General features: G+C 37.7%; 1 protein-coding gene across 3 annotated transcripts; it reads right to left on the bottom strand.

The window, feature by feature from the left end:
- On the bottom strand, window positions 1–11,276 carry dia (diaphanous related formin 1). Of its 3 annotated transcripts, XM_089466234.1 has the most exons (6): window positions 10,655–10,907; window positions 10,498–10,596; window positions 8,304–8,632; window positions 2,067–4,022; window positions 1,455–1,985; window positions 1–1,315 (listed from the first exon to the last, which is right to left on the bottom strand). In XM_089466234.1, exons 3-6 carry the CDS (start codon window positions 8,629–8,631, stop codon window positions 843–845), a joined length of 3,288 nt encoding a protein of 1,095 aa, XP_089322360.1. In that variant the 5' UTR covers window position 8,632; window positions 10,498–10,596; window positions 10,655–10,907; the 3' UTR covers window positions 1–842. The 3 variants fall into 3 exon arrangements, with proteins under 3 accessions (XP_089322360.1, XP_017857969.1, XP_017857968.1); XM_018002480.2 differs by lacking the exons at window positions 10,498–10,596; window positions 10,655–10,907 and adding an exon at window positions 10,986–11,276; XM_018002479.2 differs by lacking the exons at window positions 10,498–10,596; window positions 10,655–10,907 and adding an exon at window positions 8,718–9,132.
- Between the last annotated feature and the right edge of the window lie 649 nt (window positions 11,277–11,925).

Below are 11,925 nucleotides of genomic sequence, written 5' to 3'. Positions count from 1 at the left end.
TTTCAGTTGTTTTAGCATTTTGTGGGAATTTAATTCCTAAATTGTAGAAAAATAATTAATTACAAGTTAAAATTTAGTTTTTCTTTTCTCAAAATTAAATGTTATTGCTCAATTGCGCTGCTAATCTAGTATTTATTACAAACTATATATGAATACATTCATTTTGCCAAAAAAAAAAAAAACATATTTATATATAAATTAACAAATTGTTATGTGAGAAAAACAATTTAAAAATGAGAGTCCAATTAAAATGCAACTTAAATTCAAATTAAATACAAAAGGAATCAAGTATAATATTAAAATAGTGTTTGTTTCTTTTTTTTTCTGTTTTGTGCATCGAAAACGAAGTGCACAACAATTGACATAGAACAACAATAATATATAGTATATATATAAAGGAATCCAAAAAGCCGTAAGCGAATGTATTATTTGACTAAATGTGACAAAGTGAAAAAAAATTAGATAAAAGCGTATCAAAAATATAGATCGGTAGACTAGGCCGATACCATATATAATTGTGTATATATATTTAGATAGATATGATTGTTAACAATGTCTACAACTTTGCTGATGTTCGTCTCTTAGATAAAGCAATAAACGGATACAGATCTATAGATACAGACCTACTAGCTAATATATAAGCCTTGTCTATGTACGAGTCTGCATGCTTGTGGTCGATTGATTCTTTCTACTACTTTTAGTTGGTCTTTCAATAGCTTCCCTTAGCTACAGATACAAATACAGAAATATAGATACATTCTGGCTAATGTCTAAGCACTTAGTATATATATATATATGTCTATTTATATATGTACATCCAGTTGGTTAAATCTCAGTTCAGGCTACGCCGAGCCCAGAACCTCGTTTAGAATCATCTCTCGCGTCATTAGCTGTCCATTGTTCACCCGTGTCCTCGATCTACTACGACTCAATTGGGCTCTTCTCTCTGCACCTGCGGGCCGCTGACGACGTGGCTGTCGATTTCGTTGGCCAAAGGCCGAGCCCGTTTGCAGCGCTTCCAGCAAACTATCCATAACGCCCTCCTGCGCCTGTGCAGCATCCATATCAACGACTGCCTTCTTTCGCTGCTGTCGTTCCATTTGCTCTCGCTGCGATTGTTCTCGCGCCTCCTGCATGCGGCGCTTCTTCTCCAGTTCCTCGCGTACGCGCACATTATCGTTGTATGCCGACTGGAAGGCATCCTTGAACGTCTTAATATCCGCAAAGAACTCCTCCATGGTATACTTGCTCGGATCGAAAGCATAGTATTCGCTGAGGTCCTTGAACAGCTTCTCCATTTGCACCTGCATTTTACCTGCGAATGCGAAAATATTACTTATAAATTATTGTTATAAATATGATAATGTAAATTCAATTCGAAAGCTTCTTTTAGCTATTCTGTTCACAGTTTCCAGCAACTATCCCATTACGTAAGATATCTCCTTATAGCTCACCTAACACATCCACTTGCTGTCGGCATTCGGCTGCGAATTTGCCCATCACCTCGGTGAATTTGTCGTCGTCGCATTGAGGCACTTTATTGTTCTGCAGATCTGTTTCCAGATTCTTAACGGCCGCATTCATCTGTCGCATATTCTTCTGTATGGCATCCATGTTCACACGCGACGCTTTGTTCACATGTGACAGATCGTCATAGAACGTCAGACAATCTGGGAACTTTTTCTCCACTAGCTCGGCTAAGTAGTGCAGTAACGTTTGCTTGTTATCCGTATCCTTGGTGTTCGTTAACTTCGTCAAATAGGATATCTCAAAGCCGAAGGCAGCCTCATTTTTGGAACCCGAATTCATATAGTTGCCGAGCAGTAAAATCAATTCTAATATTTTTGAGAACTTTTTGCTGTTGCGTATCTCCTCACAGGCTGCTGTGCCGGCAACAATGTCCGGCTTGATATCCTGCACCAAATCCGCGTAGGTGAGCTTAAAGTTTAGATTGTGAAGGCGTGGCAGCAAGCGCTTGATTTCACCTGAAAGATACAGAATTGTTTAGAGTTTAGTGTTTTAATATATATCCTTAACTGTTCTTTTGCCTATCCCCTTTCACTCACCTATGGTCGCCGCAAACTGTTCGATGGGCGGCAATGGTTCGCCCTTCGCTTTGATCTCCTGCAAACGTTTCAACTGCTCGGGCGGAGGCAAATATTGTATAAGATTCTGCAGGATATTGGAGGACAGGATGTCCGTATCACAGCGCAATAGGCAGAGCTTAATTTGTTCATAGGACAGATGCTTCAAGGAGCCACCAAGTAGGATCGCAAGATTTTGTGCGGACTTCGAGTCGAGCACACGCAAGTCGACATTCTTTTTGGTCAACGTTGTTGGCTTGTCCACAGCATCCTTCTGGTTCTCTTTCTTCACCGGTTTCGAGGAGAATTTAATGGCCAGCTCTTGTAGGAAATCATCAGAGGCTAATTTATCCTCCTGACACTTTACCCAAAATGCATTCTCGGACATCTTGGAAGGCACAATGGGCTTCCAGTTGGCACGTTTCATGGGATTCTTGGCCTCCCATTTCTTCTTGGGTTTCAGCCCATGTGGCAGCACCGGCGCCATGGGCATCATCATCATGGGCGGTGGTGGTGGACCACCTGGTCGCATCATGCCAGGCATTGGAGGAGGTGGAGGACCACCCATGCCGGGCATTGGTGGAGGTGGCGGTGCACGTGGACCACCCATGCCTGGCATAGGAGGTGGCGGAGGCGGCCGAGGTCCACCAGCCATGCCAGGCATAGGAGGTGGCGGCGGTGGCACTGCACCACCAGCGCCTGGCGGCGGCGGCGGCATCGGTATATTGACTTTGGGCAATTTGTTAGGTGATGGCGCTGCCACACCATTCGCCTCCATTAGCTTGACCTTCTCCTCGAGATGCGCCGCCTTGGCCTCCGCCTCCTGCTTTGCACTTTCCAGTGCCTCGATCTTCTTCTCATACTCCTCGGATCGCTGCGTCTCCGTGGCTTTGGCCCTCTCCACAATATCGTCCAGCAGCACGGAGGTGTCGATATTAAAATTGCGATTCTCAAAGTTCGGATCGCAATAGCCCTTGTGAAAAACAATCTGTGCTATGCACTCCTCGATCAGCTGATAGTAGGCGGGTCGGAAATAGAAATCATCGCGGATGTACAGCAAATGCTGCAATATGGACAGGAAATACGGCTCGGATGTTGTGTCTGTGACCAAATTCTTAAGCACTTCGAAACAGTCGGTGGCATCGTCCATGTTGAAGGTGACGTTATCAAAGCGCTGCACAAACTCCTCGAAATCATCGTCGCGCACATCCTTAAAGATCTTATAATGCTGCTGCAGTGTATCATTGTTGCTGCCCTCGACAATTTCCTTCAACTCATCCAGCCGATCGTAGAGGCCCATGCGCATGATCTCACAGCGCAAGTGGAGACGGAAATTCAAATCTGAAGGCGTATTTGTTAACGTGTTTATAAAGATCAGACTATGTGCGGCTAGCTCTCGCTTGGGATCATGTTTATCGGATAGGAATAGGGCATCCACAATTGGTCTAAATCGCTCGCTGGCCTTGTAGGACGTAGCGGCTATTGTGGTAATGGCTCTCAGTACTTTCTCGTATCCATTCCTTTCGTATACAATGCAAAAGGAGGCCAAGAGCTTCAGGGCTTCGCACATGGCTTGTGGCTTGCGTGGATCCAGTGATTGTGCCAGCAGGAGTACCACGCTATGTTGATCGGGGATAAGCACCACATTTAAGCCCCACGTATTATTCATAATCGCTTTTAGACATCTAATAGCCTCAAATTCAATGCGATCATAGGAGCGATCCGTTTTGGCACGCACTAAAAGTTTCTCGATCTGCCCTATACCCGCCTCCCCAAACTCTTTGATCCAGGATATCGTATTGCTAGTGAGCGCCACACGTAACGACTCCACGCATTGATAAACCTTATTCTCGCTATGCTCTCCATTCTGCAAATACTCGATATAGTCGATAGGCTTCTCGAAACGAGAATTCGTATTGCGCTCCAGTGAGTTTTTACCTGTGCAATGGATGTGTAAATTAGAAAAGGATACATTCAGGATGTGCTTCACTAGTTAAATGAATAATAATGCTAAAACTAAATTATATAATTTAATTTAATATATAAAGCAGAAAAAACTAATTTAAAAGATCTATATGTAGATATGTATGTATACAAATATCTACATATACACATATACTTAAAAATATATAAAAATAGTTAAATCAGCAAGAACTTTGATTTTTTAAATCAATCAAAGATTTGTATCAATAAATAATCAAACTCTATTTAACAGAAAATCTTCGGTTGTAATTAATGATTCAAAATACACAGTCAAAATATGCACTTAATGAAAAATGGTTGTATAACTTAGGGGGCTGTGCCATGACAGTTGAAGCCCAATTTTTCATTTGCACCAGACGAACAGAAAGCAGTAGCAGAGTGAAAGCCGCCAGTTAGCAGTGAGTTAACATAGTATTGTAAACGCCATGTTAAGTTTTAACAATATATAAATAAATAAATTTTATATATTTGTCGTTGACTAATTATACCGCAAATAATTCTAACTGTAATAGTAATTCAAGTACTACATGACACGTATTGAGCATTATGTAGCATGTGTCACGTAGTGTTTTCTACTAGGTAAACATTACGACATATGTACATATGTATGTAGATTATAGGTTAAGGCAATTTAGTCAAATTCACAAAAGCACAATTGCAACATGAAACTTGTTTGATGTGCACACATTCAAATGATTTAAAATTTTAAAGAAGCCTTCATATGTACATATGTATATGTATTATCTTTCGTGTCAAGTGAATCAAGTTTTTCTTCAAACATACATATGTACATATAATTTGCACAGTTTATAGCTTTTATGCAAACAAATCGAGTGATAATTATAATAAGCAAGATTAATCGATTTTGAACCACAGTTCACAGAGTAATGAATATGCAAATATGTAAATCTATACAAGTAACTATAAATTACACACAAATACTAATGCAAATGCTAATTAATACGCGCTTAACATCCTGTTAAGCCACTGTTAAAAATGCATAGGCTTAAACTACTGTTTTAAAGAGCAGACAGAGTTATTTTAACTGTAAATTAAGCACGCCAAGCAGTCAGTTCGTTTCGCTCCAGTTACTCGCTTTGCTGCTGTTGCTGTTGCTATTGGTGCGCCAAGGCTTCCTTATCTGAAGCTATTCAATGCGTATGCTGCGTATGCTGTGACTTTATCAGCGAGAGGAAACGATTTTTAACGGTTACTTTACGTTTAACCTTGACTCTTCTATTTTTTATTGTATCACAAACCATTAGCTGAATGCGCCAAAAAAAAAATATATGTACATACATAATAAAATGCACCAGCATACTGCGGCCTTTATGTGCATACATGTATATTTATAAAGATAATCATTGAAAAAGCGTACATACATATATACACATATTTAAAATTACGTCAAGTGCTCTAGAAGCAGACGACTGGACGCTGAATTTGTTGATATTTTGTTTTTGCAAATTTTATTGCTTGAGAAGGAAAAATTCAAGTGTGAAATGCACACGGCAACAGTTACTATAAAAATAGCAATAACAATAACAACTAAGCAAGGCTCTCTCACTCTCCCGCTCTCTGTCCAGCCATCGGCATAACAACTAAACAAATAATGCGCTTCTCTCGCAAGCAGCGAGCGAGAGGGTGGGAATCAAAGAGCACTTGCAGACAAGTGCGACAAGGCAGCAATCTTCATAGATCATCGATGGCAAAAGCTTTCATTTTTATACTCTTTACACGTAATGCATATCCATATATACGCACACACACACAAATACACACTTATATGCATGTATAAATGTGTGTGCGTCCGTACGTGTTTAAATGACAAAATCAACTGAAAATAAATGCTGTGTAAAAGGCGATGATATATCCAAATGATGCTCAATAAACGTGAACGGAGAAGGCGTTAAATACAGCCACAGGTTGGCATATCAAAAATAAACAATAGCGAAAATAAACGAACAATAATTGAACCTTATAGCATCACCGACCTGAGTTAAGAATTGTTTATACAAAAAATATATACATACATATATAGTATAAGTATGTTTATGCTTTATATGCACTGTACATGAAATAGAGTTTATGAGCCGAGTGCTTTAAATACTTGCTTAAGGATTTGTAATTTTTGTAGAATTTTACCAGCTATCAAATGTTTGCATAAATTTTGATAACCTTATCTTAGACTATGGCTATATATCGCTCAGATAGCGCGGTGCTTATCAACTTGAGAGAGCTAAATTATCATAAATTTTATCTTTGCCATCTGTAAAGTCTACTTCTTCAGGCTTACATAAGTACTAGCTAAATATGTAGAGAATTGAAATTATGTTCACGATATGATGTTGTATATGGTTGTGGTTATGGTTTAAGGGCTATTATTTTTAAATCGACAGATGATTAGCTTTCGAAAGTGTGTGCCTAAATATATACATATATGGGTATACAAGCAGTGAGAGCTAAGTTTATGCTTGCATTTTTAAAAGAAACAAAGTCTTTGAGGTCTGTAACAAAAATAACAAACTTTCTATAATCAAATAAGATATCCGCCTAAGCAATATGTATATAAATATATAAACATTCATTGCACTTAACAGGCTAATTCTAAGTCTACTTTGAAAAAATATCTTCCAAACCACAGAGACGATGACAATAACAAATCTAAATCTAATATTGTCATATTTAATTAACACAGAAAACAGCTGCATCGGAATAGATACCCTTGGAAACCAATTCGACTTGAATCAACAGCAACAAAGGCACTATTTTTCGCAAATTGTTGCTAAAAAATTAGTAGAAAAATAATAAGAAAAAGACTTAATGGAAAATGTAACGTGTACATCAAGAAATTCATGTAACAACCCACAATATATAAAAATAAATATATAATTAACATAAAGTTTAGAATGCAAACTTAACCTATATCTAACATGCAATAACGAATGTTTATACCATAAAGCGCCTACCCAACACTAGATGGCGCCAAACCGATAGCGAGCTACAGTTTCATGGTGGTTGCTTTACCTAAATACATGGGTAAATTTAATCCATTTTGATTAAACAACTTTGTGCCAATTAAATAAAATATTTATCTATAGTAAGTGTACTTAATTGTGCGCACAATTTCAACTACAGCCACAATGAGCAGCTGTTAATTAAAATGCTACAATCGAGTGCCGCTTGAGTTAATTAATGAAACTGTTTTGTTGTTACTGTTGTTGTTGTGGTAGTCTATAGATAGACTGTGTTACCTGGCAGGTGTGTGCGTAATTTTTGAGCAATTCTAATTTGCATAGGCTTTAAGTTAGTTAATTGAAATGAGCAACTGCAACTCTGTAGAGCCCTACAAAAATCAAAATTTGTATTACAGCAAGCTTTGGGTTTAAAGCTATACCACCATACAATCGTACTGGCCCTTATTGCACTTCAGTTTTAGATAACGTAATCCATATCGTAAATAGAATACAGCAATATATGATAACGTTACATTCCAATTAAAGTGCGCCGAATGTTGAATCATGAGCAGAAATAGCTCAGAAGCGCAGTACGAGCAAGGTGAGAATTTAATAGGAATTCTGCCAACTCAGATACAAAACTTGGCAAAAACACATGATGATTTTACAGTAATCACACGCAAACTAGAGCTTGCATCAAATTGGAACAGGTAAAGAATTAATTCAGTGTGCAATTATTTACTTTGTTACTTTCAAAATGTTCAATTGCTCTAAGCAATTTAAATGTACAGCTCAAACATTTCAGGATAAACAAACAGTTAGTCAATCAATCAGCTGACAACAGAAAACTATTCAATTGAAGGCAGTGATGTATCCATCAATTAGTATAGTATTTGTTTATATACTTATTATAAATGCCTTATGCAATTGTCATTAATATGCTTTCAATGATTTTGTCATCAATCAATGTGTTAATTAATCAGTACATCAATAATTATTGTTCCCCAAACTTTTATCCAAGCTATGTTCCTATCCTATCTATGTTTCACATAGATTGATAAAACATATTAAAATGTTAAGCTTTTGATTACTTCATCATATTTTGTTTTTAAATTTTGTTGAGTCAAATCTATATTCTATAGCGACCCACTTAGCGAACAACCACTGTGTTTGTCTAGCGTTCAATCTACTCATTGTGTGCAGTTGTCAATCTTATCTGCTTGTCTTTGTTAGCGCTGCGTCACCCCTCCCCTCCGCCTCTTCATTCCATTCAACTTACCTTTCATGTGCATGAATATCATCTTTTGGCGCTCTTCCATGTTTTTGCTGAGCAGCGGTTCACGCTTGTCCTTGGGTATATTCATATCTTCGATAATCTCCAGAAATCTGGCATTCACCTCCGCCTCGCTTAGGTCTTGAATGTGTCGATGCAGTTCCTCCACACCAACGAGGGCGCCCTCGTTATCCGTAGACAGAGGTCGACCGCCGGCACCATGGGGCAGCGAATTGCTGTTGTAGGTGCCGCTACCTTTCGATTTCGATGGTCGTCCGAACCAGCTCTCCAAGAGGCCGCCGCCCACCGATTTCGATTTTTCATGACGCGACATTCTACAACATTTTTAAAATTAACATTAGTTTGTTTAATGAATTAAAAATCAATTAAAATTAAAATAATTGAAATAAGAAACCGAACCGTAGTTTTTTGAGACGCATTTCGTTGCACGACCGTCACTATATTTGTATGTGTGTGCTTGTCTATGTTTATTAGTCTTGGACATGCGCAGCTTTTGACTTTTATTTTCTTTTTATTCTATTTTCTTTTTTTTTTTTTTGCTTTGCTCAGCTGTTCATTGTTTACAAACGGGAGCAGTACAATCTTTCTTTGAACTGCACGCCCCGAGCAGCGACGAGGCACTAACGCTCAACGCATCCCCTCCATTAAATCAGCTGGAAATTTAGTCACGATGAGGATGATGGTGATGATGATAATGATGATGCTGCCGGTACTTTATTTACCGTAATAACAAACCGGCAGCGGAGTGTAAGCAACATTTGTAGTGATGAGCGCGTGCCTCTGCTCATATGAACCAAATCAAATTCTAAGAACTAGGTTCCAGCTCCCTGGATTTGAATCAATGTAAGCTGGAAACAATGGCTGTATATTTCGTATCAAATTGATAAGTTTAATCGCAAAATTAATAATGAATCATTTATGAAAACAAATATATGTACAAATACATACGTACATATATGAACGAAATGAGACTAAATCGATAATAATTGCCTATATTGTCGCAAATAATTCAGATGATTACCATCATCTCTGGCCGTTAATTAGCATGCAAACAATAATGAAGTTGCGGCACGTGGTGCGTGAAAACTGTTCATTACAAACACAAATATGGGCATTGAAATTAAAAAGCTAAACTAAACAAATTGATAAACACATAAACATTAAGTATTATTGAGTGGACTGGCGACGACAACAAAAAACATGACGCGATAATTACCAAAATAGGAAACAACTAAAAATATGAAGAGAGCTCGTGAGAGATAGAGAGAGGGAGTGTGAGAGAGAGCAAGCAAGCAAGCGATAAAAGTTGCGCGGGGTCATCTCTGTATGTGTGTGTGTATGTGTTTGCGTGAATCATTTGGCGGCAGTCGAATGCAACTTTGTCAGTTAATATTTAAATTTGCGCCTCTATCGATAGATATTGCTTGTTGGTTAGAAGCTTAAGCTTTATGAATCATTTGAAAGACTGGTTTCTCAGCTGCCCGATGTTGTCATCACTGTCGAACTGTGAATGATCTTAAGCAAATGGGCTCGCCAGTCTGCCGGCTCAGTGTCTGTCTGCCTGCTGTATTGCAAAATAGTTTTAACAGCTACTTCGCAGCAGAGGGCAACACAATTTCTTTTCATGTCGAGTAGGAAATGCTTTCAACAAGATTTCTTTAGCTCAAGAATTTACCGCTGCTGTTGTATGCTGTTGTAATCGCTTCAGTGCTTGAATAGGCCAATGCAGCAGCAATTATAACAATTGTTAGAGTACGTACATACCCTGTAAAGTGACTTGACCTAACTGTACATTGTGAAATATGTATAAGGTACATAAGTACACATAATCACTATATATGAATACATACATATATATTTATATACAAATCATTTTGTATGGAATCTAGTATACTCTTGGTTTCATTCCAATTGCAATGGTCCCAGGGTACAACACCTTTGTTTACATAAAAGCTAATGCACTTCGCTGCTAATGAACATAATGTACGGCAATTGTAAACAATCGTCCGTATTTCGGCGGGCTTTCAAATTTATCAACAACAACTACTACAAATATAACGGCTTTGAAATGCAAGAAACGTGCTCTAAAATTCTGAAATTCCAAGAAGAGGCGATTAACAAACAACAGCAAAAACAACAAGAGGCGCGACTTAAAGCAAGAATTTATAAATGCGCTCACCTTCGCTTCGTTATGCATGTACGCGTATGTGTGTTTCTGTGTGTCAGTGTATGTGTCGCTCTGCTCACTTTTGATTTTTCGGTGGTTTACGTCATAAGACTAAAAAATAATGGCTTGGTTGGCAAAGGCGCACCAAAAACAAATTATACATACGTACAAATATACACAGACAATCAAAGAGAGCAGTCAAACACCCCCCGTTACGTTTGTATTGTCAATGTGCCCGTTGTTGTTGTTATTGCTGGCCGAATTTTTTTGTTTTGTTTGTTTTATATGCCGCGACGCTGGCCCAGAGCTGCGCAGCGTACTTTAAGCAGGCAGCCTTACACATACACACGCACACTAACATATATATACAAACTTACACGCGCACGCACAGCGCCAGCTTACTTTGCTTAGAAATTACAAGGCGAGTCATATATATTTTGTTGGAACAACCACGCAAATTTTTTTTTACCATATAGATAGCTGACAATAATTTCGCTTACTTTTTGATTTTATATTTTGTTTTGTATTTTCTTTTCACTTGGCGTTGATCGCTTGGCTTTTTGTGGTGGTACCACTTGTTGCTGTCGTTGCCGCATTAAACGACACATGAAGCGTTGCAAAATTTGAAGCTCGTCTAAGTGCGCACCCTTATCGCAGCTCTTCTGTTCTTTAAATTAACACGTAAATAATTTGTTGTACACAAATTCGACACAAAATAAAAATAACATTCAGGAGTCGAGCTAAGCGTTCACTTACTTCAGCGTTCAGTTAAGAATTGCCGTTCCGTTCATTTCGTTCAGTTCCAATTCGATTTAAAATTCACTATCGCATGCGTTGATTTACTATCGGTATCGATATCGATATATATTTGAAATAATGTTATGATCACTAGGATATATTGGAATTACATTGTACAATTTGTTATTATATTATATAAATTGTTTTATAGACGTATATGATAGTGTCACACTTAATTAAAAAGTATTACTTAGTTACGTTAGTTTTACTTGATTAAAGTTAAAAAAGGCGTCGCTTAATAAAAATATAATTTTTAAATTTGTATTAATTTTATCTTACATGTAAAACAAATGATATATGCTTAAAATATTTAAGTTTTATGGCTTTACTAAGGATGGTTGTGAATATCGCCGCTTTAATCGATATCATATCACTAGTATATTTGTGGCGGTTCAATAAGGGCACTCAGTATGAATCGGAATATGACATAAACAATCGACTATCGAAATCGCATGAAACACCGCTCACATTTTTAAAAAAGCTCTTTTATATTAAAAACTTTTCGCAACTAAATGAAGCAGACATTTCATTCTAGATTTAAACACAATTTGCTATACTTAAAACAGCTGCCTTTTTATATTTCGAAAAAATAAAAAGAAACACAGATGACCACAATAGATCATAATTTTTTTTGAGACTGTT

The sequence above is a fragment of the Drosophila arizonae genome, chromosome 3 (assembly GCF_054131065.1).
Source record: "Drosophila arizonae isolate 15081-1271.41 chromosome 3, UAZ_ARI_1.0, whole genome shotgun sequence".
NCBI classification, from domain to species: Eukaryota; Metazoa; Arthropoda; class Insecta; order Diptera; family Drosophilidae; genus Drosophila; species Drosophila arizonae.
This window is presented reverse-complemented; position numbering and strand designations above follow the sequence as displayed.